Raw genomic sequence first — 21,088 nt, forward strand, 5'->3', positions numbered from 1 at the left:
TCGCTGGTCTTCCACAGTGTAGGTCGGAGGCAGCGGTCAGCAAAGACCCACACACACGTGACGTTGACTTGAGCTGCACAGATTGGGAGCATTTGGTCTTCTTAACCCATTATAGTCTCTTACACAATTTGCGTAGCTACTAATATTGAATTGTGAACTGTGGTAACCCCAGTGTAGGCTGGAGGCTGCAGTCAGGATGGGCGCACAACCACGTGGCGTTGAGTAGAGCTGCGCAGTTAGCGGCACCTGGAGAACTCAACGTGTGTGCACCCTGCAATGATACGTGTTCCCGGCGGGCCGCACAGGGAGCAATGTCTTTTGTATAATGAATTCTGCCTTAATAAGGCCACGTGGCAATGACTTATGGTGCAATGAGTTAGTAGCACTTAAACACACAGCGTGTGTGCGGCCTGCGATGATGCGTGGTTCAGGCAGGCGGCACTGGGAGCAACGTGTCTTGCGAAGTGGACTGCGTCATCTGCAATTGCCACTGCAGCTGAATTGTGAGCCCTGCTGTCTGCAGTGTAGATCGAAGGCAGTAGTCGGTACTGACATAAGTCTGCGGTGCTTTGCCGCTGGGTTCGCAGGGGGCTTGTGTGAAGGAGGCCCACGGTCATGGCAGCATGCACGTGCCAGGGTGAGGTCCGCCGCTCTGGCAGATACGTTGGTCTGCCCACAAGTGAACCACGCCCAGGGCCTGGCCTACTTATTCATACTGCTACACTGGAGTGGCGTACGTTTGACCAGTCCACTCTGCTTCCATTTCCAGGGGGGGACAACACAGCTACATGACCGAGATCTTCCCCATTGCATGAGGTAACATGGCTGCGTACACTGTGCAGTACACTACAAGTATCAATACTATATCTCCACATGGAGAGGTTTGTGCTTTGCATAGGTAGGTCTGTGCAGCACATCACCGGTACACTTGGCACACTTGGGTTCAATTCACGCAGTAGATAGTCGATGTTCTTACACCAGTTAAAGTTTGATGTTATTTGTTACTGATAACTCGGCCTATCGCCTGTTTTTGGATCGCATTACAGATTTGGCTGGTCGTTGAAAATATGGCGAAGTGGTGTTTTAGTTTTTAGTTTCCACGGCAACGTTTACTTTGCATATCATTAGCGTTAGTTGAGGGTCTCATTTGTGGCGATTTTTTGGGGTAGAAGGTATAGATGGAAAACTGGTGAGATTTGCAGGTTTTATCAGGTTGAGAATGGGATGATGATTTAAAAACACAAAAAAATAAATAGGGTTAATGAACATTATAATTAGAAATTAGCATTCAGAGAAACCTTTGAAATTCACTGAAAAAAACATAGGTTTCAGGGACATTATAGTTAGAAATTATACATTTAAAAACCTTAAAAATTCACTGAAAAAAACATATGTTTCAGGGATGTTCTAGTTAGTTGGACATTTCACTCATACAAAACAATAGAAATTCCCTGTTATAGTTAGTTGAGCTAACTATAACTCGCGTCCCCGCAATGCACTGCTGATGGCGACACATATTACATCATTCATGGCATGTGATGGGATGTCATTTGAGATGTCATCAGTGATATCACTGACCATGTCATGAATGATGTAATATGTGACGTCATCAGCAGTGCATTGCGTGGGCGTGAGTTATAGTTAGCTCAACTAACTATAACAGGGGAATTTCTATCTTTTTGTATGAATTAAATGTCCAACTAACTATATTGTCCCTGAAACCTATGGTGTTTTCAGTGAATATATATATATTTCGCTCAGAGACTGGATGATTTCAAATCGACATCTAAGTAACATTTTTGGAAACAAAATAGTGCTTACTCATGGTCCAACATCTATCAACATGACATCTACTGCATCACTGTCCAATGCTTATCAGTCTAAACTGATGCCACTAGTAATTGATTATAAATCTGAAAAAAATGACTCAAGCTAACAGTGGACTGGAGAAGAAAATCCCATTTTATTTATATTAACAACCAACTTCATCAGTAACTCTCACAATTTCTTGCATTGCACACCAGCATTATCTTGTAGAACTCTGAAATACAGACAATATAGATTTCAAGACTTTATGGAGAACCAAATGGACAGCCACCATGTGAATGATTTTAAATCACACTTTGCTTGTGTCATGTCATTTATTAACGTTGCCTCCTACTCCCTTGTTGAGGGATACATGGCTGCATCATCAAAGTTTTAAATATAGATACAGCAAGAGGCTCTGTCCATAGAGGACATTATTGTGGTTATAGGGATGTCATTGAGTATGTATTGCTCTGTCAGCTGTAGAGCCATATCCTGTCTATTGTGCACAGGATCCACAGCACCAAGGTGAAAAGCCTCAGAACTTCATTTTGAGATTTCTGCCAAGGGACTGATATTGTTCTTCATGTAATCATACTAATTAGTTTACCAACTAGTACATGTTGGGTTATTGCTACCGAACTATTAGGCATTTCCACCAGTTGTAGCTGCTGGGTCAGTAGAGATTAACAGTTATTTGTTTAGCAAGTCTATGTTACCAAGACCTACTACCTCCTCCATCCTTAAGTGCAGTCATATATTTTTCATCCATGCACTTTATGAGGAGAGGGGTCATAGGGAAATGGTCCAGATAACAGTCTAAGAGTCCACAAATACAAAACACATAGTAAGGAGTAAATCTTAATATACTCAAACAGTCTGAAACCAAGTGTGGTGTATTGGTATAACCATGTGAATAGAACAGAGAGAATAGGTATGTGCAGGCTGAGATACAGAAAAAGAAGACTGACCTGGGGGACCATTGAACTGGAATCCAATGTCTAATTCACCAGTACCTGAGTCCAGAGTAAAGTCAAGATGCAAGATACCATGGTCACAAAAAGATGAAATGGAGGCACAACATTAAGCAAGGCCATTGCTTCTTAGTGGTCCTTCACTGAAGACCTGAATGTGTCCTAGTCTTTCGATGCATCTTCCTGGAGTCCCTTGTCTCTTTCCTTAAATTTTGTGTTGACAAAATGAAGTCGCTCTCTTTCCTCCCTTGTGAAAACATTATCAATACCTGGTAAGTATGCATTCAGTTAGTTTTTGAGTAACTTTGAGATATCCATGGACAATATTGGTAGATTGTCCAGAAGTTTCTTCGGGAACATGGTATCCTTTAGATTTGCCATCTATAGTGATCAACATGTTGGCTGGTTACAGCAAACCAATGTGTATGTTGCTTTTTTACAGTAATTATTTCAAGGCAAAACATTGTTTATGTTTCATATTGGTGTCATGATGAAAAACTACACTTATGCAAAATGTTGTGTGTTTCATATTTCTAATAGACATAACTCTTTGGCACCTGAATGACCTAACATGCTTGTGTATGTCCTAATACATTTGTGATAATTTTCCATGGCTCATCTGATATTTTGGGCCAGGCAGCTCAGATCCTATGTGCCTGCTGAAATAGCTGTAGAAGTGTTAAGGTTAATCACAATAGGCCCCGAAAAAGGATGCAAGAAAACACAACAACTTATCATGATGTACATTTCTCTCCTAATCCTGCCCTATGAATCCATATTTACTGAAGGATGCCAGAATTGTTGTACCCAACCTGGAGCCTGATTTGTCCTATCCACAGGACCAGTTACCATTTTCCTTGTTGCATTCATCCACCTATTTAAGGGGCAATATCTGCTTTGACTGAAATTCTGCAACTGTTTTGATGGTTCTGAATTCCACTGATCCAACAGACAATTTGATGTCAGAGTTCCTTCAACAATATATTCTGTGTCATGCCTGGGATTATGATGGTAGAAGAATCTTGATGATGCAGTTCTGATCTTAATGATACCTCCTCCATAAAAAGCGGTTTCCTCTGATCTATGTTGATGTTGTTGTTATTAATATTATTATTATTACTACTACTACTACTTAGGAATTAAGAGAAATAAATGGAAAGCTTTCAAAACATCAAATTGTCCTTCAAATATTAAAAAGTGCTTAATTGTAATTTGCTGTATATTTAAACTTTTAAAAGCTAGAAATACCTTAAAAACATAACATAAGGTTGTTTCGAAGCATAGGCTCCAGCACAGTGAACTCTCTGTCACTGCATTATCATTGTAGAAAAAAATAAGCTACATTATAGTAATCTTGCTGTTGGTCAGTGGGGTCACCTATCAATCAATGTGCAAGGGATTTGAGATAGACTAGAATGATACTATCGTCGACCTCAACAAAAACCATTGAGTCATGTTGAAGTAAGGCAATATATTTCTCCATGACCTTGGCCAACGCTGGAAGTTGAGTAATTCAATGAAAGTTATTGAAATCGGCTGCACCCAACCATGATGCTTTCAGGATTAAAGTGACAGCAACTTTTTAGAACACCTGTGGCACCCACCCTCCCTGCCGCAAGGCATTAACAGATTCTTGGAGCGGAATTCCTAAAACAGGAAGGAGGTATTTGAAGACAACTGTAGGACACGGACCATACAGAAGCCAAGACTTAAGAACAACGCTGGTAGATGAGTAGTTCAATGAAAGTGATTGAAATTGGCTTCATCCAACCAGGATTCTTTCAGGATCAATGTGACTACACCTTTATAACTTTTTTTTAACACCTCTGGTACCCACCATCCCAGCAACAAGGTATTAATAGATTTTTGGGGAAGAATTTCTATGGAAGGGAGGAAGACTTTGAAGATGGCTCTAGGATGTGCACCATTCCGAAGACAAGACTTAAGAACAAGCAGTGTCACATTTATATTGTTCAGGGTGAAATGAGGAAACTCTTCACAGATACCACAGGAGGATAAAATTGACTAAGCTGTACCTCACTGATGACATTGGCTGATTTGTCAATCACCATCAGATCAGGCATCCGATGATCCTAAGGAAAGTTCTCTTTTATATCAGTTTACTGGGTGTGGCCCAGCAGCAGTGTTTCAGGAGTGCCACAAAATCTCAATATGTTTAAATATGAAGAACGCGTCACATGTCCAGCCTTCAAGATGAATGAAATTCAAGACAGAGGGAAAAAGGTAGCTAGCAAGTAGTTAAATATATTCCGTCAATATCAACTTTAGAGGCGAACCAGGTTTTGTTCTATATGAGGTGTCTACAGAGAATCATTGTGAAGATATGGGTTGACTCAATGTTTACTTCTTTGGCAAATGAGAATTTCGAAGAATAATGTGTGTAGCTTGTGCACACTTATTTCATTCTTGTTTCAAATTAGTAAAGATAATGACAGAGTTCCTGAAGTAGTAATATTGAGACAGTTGGCAAGCTGATATTAAACTTCAGCACCTTCTCATATGGGCAGTAGGTAAATCAGCAAATGTAAATGACTTACTCCATGTGTTTGTAGTTTGCCCTCTTTCTCTGTCTATTAAGTGTTCTCAAAGCAAGAGAACTGCAGACTCACCTACTGGGATACTGCATTGGTTAGGATCGAACCTCCACAGCGATTACAATTTCATCTGTCTTATATCTTTAGAGGATCATTGTGCTTATTTATTTATCAGACACGCCTTCACAATCAGACTCTATCATGGATTGCAGATTGTTCCACATCATGGTATAAGTTTAAAAAATATTTGCAGATAAGGTTTTCATGGGGATGACAGCAGCATCACTTTGAAATGCATCTGCTATCATCAAAGCTTATTTTCATGAATTGAAAATTTGTTTTAAGATGACAGATACACAGATTAGCACATTTTTTGCCTCAAGATGTTGATCTTTTTTAATATCAACTGACACATTTTCTCTAGTTTATCCTTGATTACCCCTCACTCTCCTCCTGATTCCCCATCCTTTTCCTATAACATACTGTGGCTCTTTGCCTAAGAAACTGTATCCCATAAATTGGAACAGTACATTACATAATTGCAAATCAAACCATTATTCCAAGAGTCATTCACTTATTTCTAAGAGCTTATTTATTTAAGATGTCCAGTCTCAAAGATCTCCGATTGAGTATTTTACGAACCCCCATAACATTTTCAATTTTGACAACTGAATGACCATTTTTGAGATCCTACATATTAAAGGGGATTAGATGTTGCCAATCCATATCAATATATATCTGGAAAAAGTAATAAGCAGCCAACAGTGCCTGCTTTTTATCTCTGTTTTTAACAGAATCATCTCTTTTTTCCTGGTAGTTGTGGAAAAATCAATGTCATACTGTATAGTTTCCCACCATTCTTCACAGGAGAAAGGAGCACTTCATTAATACACTTATTCCTTGTGCAACATGTTAAATTGTTCATCAAATAATCTTGAGAAAATACCTTTTTTAACCCGAGTTCCCACAATTTTAGGTTTAGTTTGGTATCCTAAAATGTTTCGTCTTATTTCAGAATTTCTAAGGAGCACTATCCACTTTTTGAAACTGTAGATTTGTCTAAATGTGTAACTGTTGTTTCCATAGAGGACACTAAGGGTATGATTTAGAGTTTGACAGATGAGTACTCTGTCACAAACGTGATCGATAGCCTGTCTGTCATATTACAATTATCAGGGAATTTACAGAACTTGTAATCTGACTGATGAAATATCCATAACTTTGTGACGGAGAAACCTGTCCGCCAAGTCTAGAAAGCATTTTGTTTTTTTCTCGGCATTTTGCTTTTTGTTTAGTGTTTCCATAAATAACAAGCACTCTTAATATTCTTATAATATCAGAACTAGCAGACTGTGTACCAATATATCCAACTTTGCATCTGGAAGTCGTATTGATGTTTCTTCACATTAGAAAAGGAAGGTGATACCTCAATCTTTGATTTGTTTGACCAACTAGTTCAAAGGAAAGCAGTGGCTATTGTAAAATCTGAAAATCACTCCTATTGGCTTTTGTCTATGTATGGAGACATTTGTAACTATTTTGGAATTTGCTGTGAATTCAAGTAGTAGTTTCAAGAAGTTGCTGCACTTACAATTTTCCTAGAGTGCTTAAATGTGTTGCTTGATACACATGCAGTGTAAATATAACTCAACTGTGTATGTGAACTTTGAAAATGGATTTTTGTTTCTCCTTGGGGAAACATTTTCCTTATAGAGAACACCCCCCTACAAGGCCTATTTGAAACTGTTTTGTAGCTGTTCCCTCTCATTCATACCCTGGATAGGCAATTACTCCTCAATTTAACAATACAAAAGTGTCTGAACATATTCATTGTGGGAATATTTCTGCAAACGCTAATTCTTTAGGCCAGGGACCCAGGCTTGGAATGATCACAGTATTCCCTCATACATAAATTAGCTGATAATCAAGATTTCACTATAATGGTGACTCATTCCATTTGAGAATATATATCCAAGGATTTAACTGAAATTTGTTTCATGATTTGCTAGTTTGCCTGAAGTAAACTGCCTGCAATTCTATGCGTGATGGTTTTAAAAAATCTCACGATCCCCTACTCATCCTTTCTTAATACTGAAAGAGATGAGATTCTCTGAATAACTTTTGAAGGTGCAAAATGTAATTTGTGAAGATGTTTTCTACCTTGAAATCTACTACATATTTGACCATTTTATCCATGTTGCTTTTCACAATCTTAAGCACTTCAATAATAGCTACTGCAAGGTAACAATTCCCGATAGGCAATCCTAAGCTGTACATGTGACTTTTTTCTGTTGATCCTGGTAACGGGTTACCAGCCTCATCAGAATTGAGATCCGCAGGAGCACAGCAACTGAAATGTCCATGTGAAACTCTTTTAAAAAAATGATGAATTACTATTGGAATAGTGTACAGCATTCCTGATAACTCGAGAAATTTCACAATTCTCGGAGGATCAACAGGTACCAAATTGTTCTATTGGTAATTACCTTGCAAATGTTTAGCCATTTTGAACTCCTTCTTTTTAAATTATACATGTAATATATATAGCCCTCAATTTGTAGCCATACATTTAAATAATTGACTGGATTCCTGATGTGGGTGCATCTAAAACACAGAATAAAGAGTTTGTTATTCAAAATGTTTTTCAATAAACAATCTTTGTTTCTTGTCTGAAATTTAAGTAATGTATAATTCTTAAGAATGGAGTTTGACTAATATGTTGACAGTGGGCGATCCATGTATCAGTCACAGTACATTTTAGTTTAAAAAGTGGATTTCTTATGGAAACAAATGTCTTGTCAGAATTAGATTGCTCTAGTTTTAGAGTCTATCACAAATTAAAATATCAATTTTGTACCATCATTATAAACAAGTAGTTTATGCTGAAGGAAAACAACTTCTAGTCCTGCCTGCATTGTTCTTGATTTATTTTGCTTTGTCCTCTATCTAATGTCTCATCTCTTTCTGACGGGATATTAATGTATATCTTCTGTTAATAGCATATGCTGAAATAGGAAACCAAGTCATGGTCCTGCCTGAATTTAGGGCAAGAAGGTATTTTCTTTATGCCTGCATAGGGAAATTAATTTATATCTTTTGTTAATCGCCATATAGTTTGTCTAGTTATTGTGAACCTAAATCCCAATCAAATGCAGAATATTATTACAAATATCTCATAATATGTTTCCTTTAGCAGACCCTACTGTCGCTAACATTGAAGATGACTGTGTATATCTTTGTGGAAATTCACTTGGACTTGCACCCAAAAAAGTTAAAACTTATTTGGATGAAGAATTAGATAAATGGGCTAAAATGTAAGTAATTTCATGAAATGATTGCATTTCTCTTGCAAGTTTTATCAGTGAATTCATTTAATTTGTTAGAATAAAAGTATGTTTTCCAAGAACTTTTAATATGTCTGACAACACTTGGCTGCATTATTATCAAGTATTTATGTACTTCAACTAATTCCAGCTATAAAATGTCTATTAAGTTTGTAATGCTAAAAAGCGCTGGGCATTAGGGAATGTTTTGGAAGCAAATGCAATGTACTTCATATATTCTACTAAATGCAATGTACATGCAAATAAAAATAAAAATGAGCAAATTGGCCAGAGCTCCCAGTATGTGGGGTAGTAGTACACTGTCAAGAGGAGCCATGGGAGAGACAAGAACTACACCCCCAGCCATCACTACCATCCTACTCGCACTGATAAGCACATCATCATCATGCACCTTGTGCGTCTGATGCAGGGAACTCCCAGCATGTAGGGGAGCAGTCCAGTGTCATGAAAAGTCAAGGAAGGGAAAGAACTACACCCACCAGTCATCACTGTGGTCCCACTCCTGCTGATAAGCGTGTCATCATCCAGCGGTGCAGGAGGCACGCCTTGATGCACCTGGGCCACATCCAGGTGAAGCCCGGGTCAAGGGTGGGCCCATTCATGCCCATCAGTGAATGCAAGAGCCTGGGCTGAGCCCTACCTCTAAGTTGTTACCCCTTTGATCTGCCTCAACCTGAAGAGCCGACATAATCTATAATCAAAAGTGAGTAAGAGAAAAGTTATTTAGAAACATACTTGGGGAACTTGATATACCCTTGACTCATTCCTAACGAGGGCTGCAAATGTCTTGTCAAAGGAGAGAGAGTTGACTGAGCGATGCATCTCACTGGAGGAGGGAAGGATAGGTTTGGACTAAACTGCAGCACCCCCAATTTGGATGTATTAGTTCAATTTGAGTCAGTAGAGAATGGGGGCCCATTCGCAACATCCAGCAGCCCTTCATTGAGCCTTGGTGAAGCTGGTTTATCACCAGTAACAGAACCACCAGTTAAAAGAAAGAGGGGTGTCATAAAGCCTAAGGTGATAAAGGTTTTTTAAAGGTAGCAAAGCACCTAAACTGTCAAAGACTATAGGCCTAGTACCACCTGGAAAAGACAGTTCCCTTAATTGTAATGATGATTTGTGTATGAGACTTGAAAAAGTGATTTCTTCTTTTTTTACAACCTCTTGTGCTTAGTTAAGCAGTATTGAGAAGAGCTTATCTGTGCTGATTAACAAGGAGCTGTAACCTAGGTTGTGGTTAAGAGTTCAAAATCAGTGGCTCTTTGTGATCTATCACGGATCCCTACGGCACTGGGTGATGCTGTGGGGGAAAACAGTAGAAAAAACCTCCTACCCCAATCCAGCTCCCAGATGGAATCAGATTATTCCACCCAGCAAATACAGCCTTCAAAGAGCTCTCCCCCTGTACCAAGGGGTGTCACCAGGGACATGGCAAAGGAGACCTTTAAATCCCTCTCCCTCATATTTGCATGTAATGGGGAAAGAGGACATGGGGAGCCTTATAGGGAGGTGGTAGGAAAAGGTGGGAAAAGGTACCAAAAATTAGATCTTTCCCCAGCCGTTAGCCCATAAGTCTTTGCCTTGGACACTGTCCAAGATCTGAAGGAGGGTTAGTTGGAAACAACAGAGTGCCTTATGACCAAAGCACTCCATTGGATGACGAGACACAAGATACATAGGTAACCTCAGTAAAATCATCATGGCAATTTGGGTGGGTAGGCCCATCCACAAAGATACTAGAAGGTGATTGCATACTTGTTCATTTTAACTGGTAACCTGTTAAGGGAATTTCCCAATGTCCGACTCTGAGCACACAAAGGTGTGTTTTTCCATTGGGCTATTTTTATAGGCCTCAAAGCTAACAGTATTTGAGGTAAGGGGGGAAGTACTACCATACTACGTCTCGCCAGGTCTACAATGAGCGTTGAAAATCATTTTGGCCCTTTTATGGATCTAGAGTCTTAAAATTGACTAAGTACTCTCCATTCAGTCCCCCTTTCAGGCAATCAGCAAGAAAAAACAAGACAGGAGGGGGTGACGACAAAATGTGTATGAAACTGCTACCTAAAAATAGAAATCTGGAATGTTACAGGTCTTGATCAAAATCTGGGTAATGCAGATTGGTTATGTATAGTAAGGGAGCAGATTCTTTTTTTGCTTCCAAAATTTTTCTAGATGGGTGTTGCTCTTTTCAACCTGCAGCAGTCCCTACCCCGATGGGTAGAGCATGGGGTGGCTTTGTTATGCAAAGCTTAAAAGAAAAAAAGTTTCACAGCTCCTACCCATATATTTCCACCCTCTGGTGTGTGAAGACTATGGTGATTGGGACTGGTTACTGATTCATTATTATAATAATAGTTTTTGTGGGATTATGGTCTGTGGTGGAGTTTCTAGGAGTTGGCCTAGGAGTTGGCCTAACGGCTAGGGCGCTCGACCTCAGACCTGGAGGAACTGGGTTCGAGTCTCGGTAACGACGCCAAAACCTCCTGTGATTCTGGGCAAATCACTTAATCTCCCCGTGCCTAAAAAAAAAAAAAAATGAAAGTAACTGGAACACGTAAAAATGTAACGTAACTGGAAAAATATGTAAAGCGCTCTGATACCTGATTCGGTTCGGGTCTAGTTCGCGCTATATAAAACTCTGCTAAAAAAAAAAAAGAAAAAAAAAAAAAAAAGAAGTTGATGCCATTTGTGAAGCCTATTCAAATAAACGTTTTAACATTGTGTGTTGTGATTTTATTGCTCATTCCTGTAAGTACGTGTTAAACCCTGTGTGTGGTTTAGTTAATGAAGAGGGAGTGATTATTCCCCACTTAATGCATAGTGATTATGGTGATCTGTTAAATAGGATGTAAATAATGAGAAATGTTTAGGTAATTCATTCATAATGAATTCATAAGTCATTTGTAAAGATGTTTGGGCAAAAGGAGCATAGTTCATCTATAGAATTTGTCGTAGTCTCCGAAACCCTGCGGGGGAAATTATCCAAGCTAAACAAACTTCTTTGCTCAGAGCTATCATGCAGTGCCCTTTCTGTCCATGCTATGGAAGGGTGGTAACAACTCTGTAGAAGAGAATCCAAAAAGCCAATCCTCGCAAGAAAGATTTGTTTCCCACTAAAATGGGATAAAATCAATAAGGAGAAGGTGATCCTACTGATACTATCTAAAAGGATTACGGGTGGAGATGATATGTCTAGATCCTGGTCTCCAGCAAGAGGCTTAACTGACAGCCTTTACTGAGATACTGGGCGAGGTCAAAAGTAATTTGGCTGAGACAAATTACCCCAAGGCCATTCCGCCAGTCTGCAGGTTTGATGCAACATGCTCAAAGAAAGTATAGCACACTTAGATCTTCTCCAAGAGACCACAGATTAATTAAGGAGGTGCACAGTTCATATAGAGAGGCCCAGAAAACTAGGTTAAGAGGTTTAAGGGAGGAATCTTGGAGGGATCTCTCCCAAGCGGCTATTTAAAAAAAACTGTAAGGATTTCTGGCCTATGATAAAACACACCCTTCCTTAAACTTAAAGAAGCCACTGATTCAACATTGGATAGTCATGCTAGTGAGGATGCCTGGGAGGCCTATTTTGTGAAAATTATGGGGTGACTGAAGGACTTCCAGTCCCAAACCTACGATAATGCAGGTAATATCTTTTGAAGACAGGATTTCCAAATTGCTTGTATAAGAAGGTTTATTTATATATACAGGAGCAAACCCCAACAGCTGCATACTCAACAGCCTCAGCTACCGTCTCCTGGATTCACACACACAGGATTCCAGTAGTGGAAGCTTGTAGTTGCCAAGCAGCAGTTGCTATAAAAGTAAACACACAAGAATACAACATATCCTTTTCTTTAGATAAAAAAATACAAATCTGCCAAATGAAAAGAATAGATTATAGTAACTAAAATGTCTATACAACTAATCACAAATATAATCTTGCAACTTCTTAGAAATATTCTTTACGCGTTTGCTAGGTACTCTAACCATAGACTTGTCACTGGGGAGTAAACAAGTACTATTGGAAGCAACTCCCTTAGACTAATTGTTTACAACCAAACTGGAAATAGATACATATTTATTTAACCAGTCTCGTACCTCTGTTTCATTGCACTTGGCCACATGATTGGCATTCCACCATTTTCCATCAGAAAGTTTCAAATAATCACCATTGATAGACTCAATTTTCTTGGGGTCAGATAGCTTAGAATATCCTTTGTGTTGGATAGTTCCCAACTTTAGTCTTACAAAATTTCCCAATTCAAACCTTGTAGGTTCTTTGAGCAACTTGTCATTGTGTCTATGTTCATAAGAGCATTTATAGTCTTCAACTTTAGATCTTATGATGCCCTCATTAATACATTTCTTATCACATCTTCCCATCCATGCAGGCACAGCAATAGAACAAGGCACCGTGCCCTTGAGTAAACAAAAAAGAGTTTCACCTGTGACTGAATGTGGAGTGGTTCTATAGTTCCATAACATTTTCTTTACCGAACACTTCTAATCAACCTGATTGTGAATAGCCATCTGGATACATTCACCCAAAACGCTGTTGAATCGTTCGATAAGACCATTACCCCGGGGATGATAAACTGGAGTTTTTAAGTGTTTAATGTCCCATGTTTTAAGAAAATCACTAAACTCATTTGAAGTGAATTGGGGTCCATTATCAGTTAGCAGTTCAGCAGGACAGACTTCTCTACGAAAGATTTCTTCACAGAAACCAATCACCTTGTCAGCCCTGACTTCACACACAAAGGTTATTTCTGGCTATTTTGAAAAATAATCCATTAAAACAATGGCAAATCTCCTTCCCACACCAAGAATATGAAATGGATCGCAAACATCAATTGCCAATCTTTCCCAAGCTTGCTTAGGCCAGATTACATGATGGATGGCAGTTTCTTGAATGACATGAGTTTTGTCACTACGAGAACACGCAACACAATCCCTAACAAATCTTTCAATCTGCCTGTCCATACCAGGCCACCATAAACCCTGCCTGGCCTTTCTCTTCATAGCTGACATACCACTGTGGCCCTCATGTAACAATTGTAACAATCTTGATCTCATAGCAGAGGGAACTACTAACTTGTCGTTCCTCCTCAAGATACCATCCACACAGATAATTCACTCAAGACTTTATAAATCAATAAATCATCATGAGACCTTCAAACCTCTCTCAAAGGAAGACATTCAACAACCTTTTTTATGATAATGTCATCTAAAATAGCTCTTTTCCAATCCGACTCTTCTATGGCCTGACATACATCACTCAACTTGGCCACCACCCGTCCTTCAACCTCTGAATCCAATTTTTCACAATCAACTTTTTCAACTGAAAGACGCGATAAACAGTCTGCATTTACATTCCTAACTCCATTGTAGTGTGTTTATCTAGGTACCTGAATCAATATTCCTATTCTTTGCCCTTGTCCGGTTATAAATCAATAATATCCCTGCAACGGCATAGAAACCCTTTTCATAAATCGGCCATAGCGCATGCTGTCACATTAAGCAAGCCTATTCCTCCAGCCCCCTAGAAAGCACACCGAGTTCTTAAACAAATCCAAGCCTCCAGCAACCTCGCTGCTATTGTTTTGATTTCGTCCGAGAACTCCTGTAAAGCACTGTAAGAACGACCAGTTCTTAGTGACATCTTTATTGACTTCTTATGTCCATCCTTACGTCAACCCCGGCTCCTTTCAGGTATAAATATACCGACGCTGCCTTAAGCAAACACACAGTGGTAATCCTGGAGCAGAGCAGCTACTACTTCCGAAGAGCCCAGCTGATGCGAGAGCCCACGGACGCTGCCCCTCCCTTTTGACGCGCTGAGAAAGACGCTGTCTTTTCTCTTGCCGAGAAATCCAGCCTCCGGCGTTTCCAGCTTACCCTTGCGGGTGACTGGGATACCGAGTCCTGAGAGAGAGATACCAGCCCTCCTGCCTTCTAATACCCAGGTACTGAGCTGACTAAACCCTTACAGAGAATTCTTGAGTCAGATTCTTGGCAAAACAAACTTAACTTAAACTGCTACTTACTTACTCCTTCCCACGTATTAGGCTTAGGTCAGGTACACCGGGGTAGGCGTAGTTAGAAGCACCAGTTGAGTACAATTAGTCAATGTATATATGTATGTATCTATTTTATCCATTTTAAAGTATCATATGGCTAAGAAACCATATCCATGCTTTTACAGTATTATTTTATAATCCTGCTTTTACTGTATGCACTTTACTTAACTATAAGTATTGCAATTGTAGCAATTCATTTCTCTTGTATGAGGAAAGAGACTGCTCAATAAATAACACCTTTTATTGAAAACGCCCGCCTCTCTTTTTCTCTGCAATCTGGTGAAACTAAGTACGCACCTTTGACTGAGTGAAATAGCTGTCTTTTGTTTTCACACGACTCTAGAGATATACTCTTATTCAGGGAGAGCAAAGTTGTCATGTTTGATGGTTGTCAGAAACTAAATCCCTTCTTGTCTATCCAGGGAGGTTAAACTCCTCCTCGCTTATTCGAGAAAGTTTCTAGTGAACTCTGAGCTAGCTGGCAAAAACTTAAGTCTAATATAGTCATTAGAGACCTAGATAACCTCAGTCCTACGTCTACACTACTGAAGATATTATTCCAATGCGCAGAGCCTATTGGGACTATAGGAACTACACTACATGGCGCCCAACGTTTGGTAAGGGGATAAATCTAACGCAAGACGTTAGAGTAACTCAGTCGTGCTTTTTCACACAGACCCATTCTCCCGTAAATACTCCAAAGACGTCTGGAGTGGGTCAAAGGTTAAAAATCCGCCAAAACTTAGTAGGAAGAGATTTCTATGTATAGTTTTTGGTTTATTCAACGTTGAAGGATACAGTGTTCCAAAATATTGTGCACCTAATCTTTGTTTCCTTGAAACTTGATCTGCAACAAAAAACCTTCCTGTCAGTAAAATGTCAGACGGTGAAGAAGAAAGGGAGGCAGCTAGAATAGCAGGTCGTCTCCTAGAGGAAGACACTAGTCTCCTACAGACTGACCCAAATGCAATACTCATTCCGGTCAACATAAGAAAAACTATAACTCTTAAACTAATAGAAAATGGACTAACATCGAGAGGTGGTACAGTCATATTCGTAATTGAGGCACTTGAATATCGGCAGACAGAGGTATTCTATTCATGGATAAACTTTGCAGCAGCAAACGCTGTCACACATGAATTCCACTATTACAAAATAGAGGAACCAACGGATGAGTACACCCCTTTCGAGGAGGTGGAAATCCCATTAAAATACCAAGAGCACCTGCTCTGGTTTAAAGGCGCCCTAAAACATAATAATCACATCACCAGGCTCGGTCCACTAGGTAGACCAGGAGCAACGTGGCCGGTTCTAGCCTGCTACACACCACATCCCGACATTGAAAAAATGTCAATACCAGAACTTTTGGTACAGTTAAAACAACTGATTAAAATACATAGACAATTAGTCCAATATGTAATGCGGACTTCAACAGTCCAACCAGCTATTAACATTCCACAGCTGACCCCTCATCAGGGGAACATAAACAAAATTACACCACAGAACATACAGTCGTGTCTGGGTAAAGTACCCGCAAAACGGGAACAAATTCCATTCTGGTTAGCACAAAAAATCACTCAAATAGAGGCATTATTTCCGGATACTACCCCTACTGAGAAACACAGAATTCTGACTATCTGTCTTCCAATGGGGATCGCACCACATGTGGAGGACTGGGACAATTGGGGCACAGTCTTTGCTTCCATTTACACAAAAACACATGGTGTTCCGTCCATGGCGGTAATACCAGATGTGCTAAGACAAATTCAAAATGAATACGGTCCAGAACCTGCTTTTACTCTGGGTATGAAATTACTGAAAGACATCAAGCAGGTCTCAGCTTTATTATTATCTAACATAAAAGGAGAAGCAGCATCTGTGGCGATCCGCCAGAAATTGAAAGAAACAGATATAGCAGAACAACCATTTGAACTTGCCAGAATCATAGAAAAATCCTATGAAGAGCTAGGAAGAGATAGTTTGGGTGGGAAACCAGTAAAACCCCAACTAACTGAAAATCCTGAGAAAATATTTATTAAAAATAATTTAAACACTCCAAAAAAGAGCTGGGATGGAAATAAACAAGCCACTTCCAAAGAAAAAAGATTCCAGTCCAGAGGAAAGTCTCCTCGGCGGAGAGAAAGATCTCCGGACCAAGGACACAAGTCTCCCCAGAGGGAGCCCTCTGAGAAAAGATACAACCTTAGAAATAGGGATAATTTGAAAAAACCTGATAGATATCAAAATATTGATACACGTCCCTCTCGATCTTTTCAGACTTCCTCGCAGAAATCGGAAAGAAGAGGACGGTCAGAACACAGGGAAGAGCACGTCAAGTCCAAAGACAAGGAACCTGCTCATCAAAGTAAAAAATTACAATTTCCAAAAAAGAAGGTAGCCAGCATTAAAATAGTCAAACATGCCGAGGATCCTGAGGACACAGCTGAAAAACGGAGAGTGGGCTCAGACAATGCTAGACAGCGCAGCAGAAGTGACCATAGCTCGCAAGATCCTGATGAATCATCTGGAGACAGTGGACACGAATGAATACATTCAGGTGGAAACTGCAGATACCAGAGTTAGCAAACCTCATAAAATATACGAAATAACATTACGTATAGAGGGAGATAAGACTAGGAAAATAAGGGGTCTATTTTGGGATAACCTCTCCAAAGGCTATGATATCCTTTTAGCTGAAAAAGACTGGCCACCGGTGTTTGTCACGGAGTGCCCTCATGGCGAAGAAATGATTATGCCTGCCTTCTCAAATCACATTTCAATTCATAAAAAATATACACTTGCAAGAAAGTGGGCAGTAGCCCAAGCTCCTGCATTATATAAAAACCATGTTGGATGGGATGAGGACTCTCCTCCTCACAAAATCCAGTTAAAATCTCAACCAACTGCACAGAGGCAGTACCCAATTAAGCAAGAAGCTAAAAAACAGGTCAGGGAGATCTTAGATCAACTTGAATACCAGGGGGTGATTGAAACATGCACCTCACAAATGAACAATCCTTTGTTTCCTGTCTCCAAACCAGACGAGGCATATCGTCTAGTTTTGGACTACAGACACCTTAACTCATGTTGCAAAACTTTTGCAGTACAAAACTCACATAGTGCAGCACTAATGAATAACATCGTGCGCAAAAAATACAAAACAACATTAGACATGGATTCTTTTGTAAAAATATAGCACCTGAAAGCAGGTATTTGACCGCTTTCTCAATAATGGGCTTGCAGAAAAAATTCTGTCGACTCCCACAGGGGTTCAAGAACAGCCCAGGATTATTCTCAGCAAGAGTAACAGAGTTACTACAAATGTATGATGATGAGGCATTATCTTATGTCGATGACATCTATCTAACAGATGATGACTTGGATACTCACTTGAAAAGAGTGAACACCATAATACTTGGGTTCGCAGCAGAGGGTTACAAATTCAACTTTAAAAAGTCACGAATTGCCCATCTAACTGTCCTGTTTTTAGGATATGAATTATCAAGTGAAGGCAAAAGCCTGGCAGACAATTTCTTAGAGAAATGTGCAGTAATCCAAGCACCAAGAACGTTGAAAAACTTACAATCAATTCTAGGTTTCCTGAATTTCGGAAGAACTTACATTCTAAATTATGCAGAGAGGGTTAAACCTCTCTATGAACTAATCAAACCACATTTTAAAACAATCAATTGGACTCAAAAACACACAGAAATTTTCAGATCATTGCAAACAGACATGTTAGCTAAAACAAAATTGCAAACACGCGATAACACACGCAACCTTGTAATCTGAGTCATCCCAGGGAGATGCGGATTCACATACCTAACCTCTAATGAGGGAGAAACGGTACCAATAGCATACAAATCACATTTGTACACAGAAGCTGAAAAAACATTCAGCATTAAGGAAAACATTGTTCATGCGGTTCAAACAGCTGTAGCAAAAGAAAGAGACCAAGCTGATGGCAGACAGATTACTGTGAGAACAGCAGAATCAGCCTTTGAGGCATTAACAAGCCCATGTAATTTACCTACTGTGGCATTAAATCCAAAATGGATACAATGGGAAAATTCTCTTGCTACAGACAAAGTGAAATACTATTTTGACCCGGAAATGAAAAAATTAAAAAATCTAGAATATGAAAGAGAATATCCTCTGCCAATCGACATTCTGCCCATACAGCAATACGCCTGTGTAATATATACAGACGGACATGCACAACCCTCGGTTTGGGGAAAACAAGCCTATAATGCCACATGCAAGATTGTTAAATACGTGTGGCGCGGAGGTAAATTGAGACCTCTGGTAACAAAATCACACTCTGTAGGAAACAATTCAGATAAACAAACTGAAATAATAGCGTTAAAAATGGCACTAGATAATGCCGATCGCGAATTCCCAACACTAATAGTGTGCGATTCGTATTCCTGCGTCAAATCATACAACGAAAACTTTCAGAAATGGGTTCAAAACGGTTACAAAGATGACACAGGTGCCACAATAAAGCAAAAATCGCTTTGGGAACAAGTAGTTCTTTTACAGATAGAACTACCAAAGACTCACGTGATACATTCATTGAGTCATGAACGTGATGGCGTTCACGTTTCAGGGAATTCATTGGCTGAGACAGCCACAGCGGAAGCAACTAAGCCGGCTTCCGTAGCTACAAAAAAGCGTTCAGGAAAACACATAGACGGGGAAATGATGCTGGCAGTAAAAACGTCATCAAAAGGCGACTGTGCAGCACTACCTGTCAACTATCCACTCAATTATACATACGTAATCGATGCAAACTCCGTTCCTTTTGCTCAAATCCCTGGAGTGGGGGATAGAGTAATTCCAAACATGAACAGGAGAAACTTATTAGTGGCAGACGCACATATGGGGGAGGGTCTAAGACACCTTAAGATTAGGGAATCTCTGAAAGAATTACAATCAATTTACTGGTGGCCGGGAATGAGCCTGCAAAACTACAAATTTGCATTTTACTGTCAAAACTGCAACAGAGACCGCTGTGGCGAAATGCCCGGAGCACTACCAATGCCCTTCTTTTAGAGATCACATAAATTCCCATAAAAAATGCGTTCCATTAATAATATCATTTCAGACTAGTTTCACTTAAAAATGTAGACCCCAGCTCTCGGCTGACGCCAGAACTGTTATAAAAAGATTTGCGAGTCTTTATCGGCACATACGCAATTGGCATGCTACACTCTGATCAGAGTCCTGCTTTTAGCTTTCGAGCTTAGAGGGAGACCATGACCAGAATGGGCATTGCATTGCGGTAATCTTGTCACTTCCTTCCTGAAGGAAACGGGATGGTGGAAAGAAAAAACCGATATCAAAGATCGTTTGGCTATTTTACAGGACTTAAATGAAACAAGAAAAGACCTGAGCAACATAAAGTTGAAACGACAGCCAACAGCCACTGAAGAGAAACCACCTGTCCCAGCAAGGCCTGTCTGGATTCCAAAGATTGGGGATATGGTCAGAGAGAAAATCGCGGTGAAGAAGGAATTTGGGCCTTCTTACAGAAAAGCAGTACCTGTCTTAGCTGTCAACGGAACAAGATCAGTTGTACTACCGCCCCTTGCTGGTAAAAAGGAGAACCGAGTTGTATCCATCGACCTGGTTAAACCACAATCATGTGGCCAATAATAAGTAGTAGGCCAAGTGGACTCCCAAGAAATAGCAGAACACCAAAGTTTGCTACAAATCAAGAGGTTCAAACTGAGAGACTAATCACATTTGATAAACCTACAGTGAATCAACAAGGACTATGCAACAAAGCCATGTAACTTATGCCTCTTGGAACCCAAATTGCAACAATTCGTCAAGAAACACCTGTCTACAACGATGTAGCCACAGGCTATACTAATGAAACAAAGAAAAACCAGAAGCAATTCCAATAATTGACAGAACTGCATCAGGCTACTTCATCAATTTCGATGACTTTCTGAGGATCCGAGCGAACCTGAAGAACAGCCAACAACAAAAACTTTTAAAGACAAAGCTAAAGAACTCTTTCATCAACTACAAGAAACCTATCTGATTTCCCCATGGATTGAATTCTGGGTGGTGCTAGGTGTACTTTTCCTCCTGCTATGGCTCATCATGGTACTATGCTTGGGACACTTCATTGAAGGAAAATATGTTACAATGGACACAGCAAGCCAGAATATCAACCTGGTCCTAAAGCCACACAAGTCTTCACACATCGAGAAAAGAGAACTTTCTTCAGTAAACTTCACAGCCAATCCATTACCCGGTGGGGTAGCATGGGACAAAACAGATTACGAGATATATGGCCCGGTCGAGCTCTT

General features: G+C 39.8%; 1 protein-coding gene across 3 annotated transcripts in view; it reads left to right on the top strand.

The window, feature by feature from the left end:
* The window catches only part of KYNU (kynureninase), a 988,121-nt gene that overhangs the window by 228,998 nt on the left and 738,035 nt on the right, over positions 1 to 21,088 (top strand). For 2 of the 3 annotated variants that reach the window (XM_078682489.1, XM_078682491.1), the window contains exon 3: positions 8,529 to 8,649. In XM_078682489.1, the coding sequence (XP_078538615.1) occupies positions 8,529 to 8,649 (121 nt within the window). The remainder of the gene's footprint in view (positions 1 to 8,528; positions 8,650 to 21,088) is intronic. The other variant, XM_078682490.1, reaches the window with a different exon arrangement.

The sequence above is a fragment of the Lissotriton helveticus genome, chromosome 3_1 (genome assembly GCF_964261635.1).
Source record: "Lissotriton helveticus chromosome 3_1, aLisHel1.1, whole genome shotgun sequence".
NCBI classification, from domain to species: domain Eukaryota; kingdom Metazoa; phylum Chordata; class Amphibia; order Caudata; family Salamandridae; genus Lissotriton; species Lissotriton helveticus.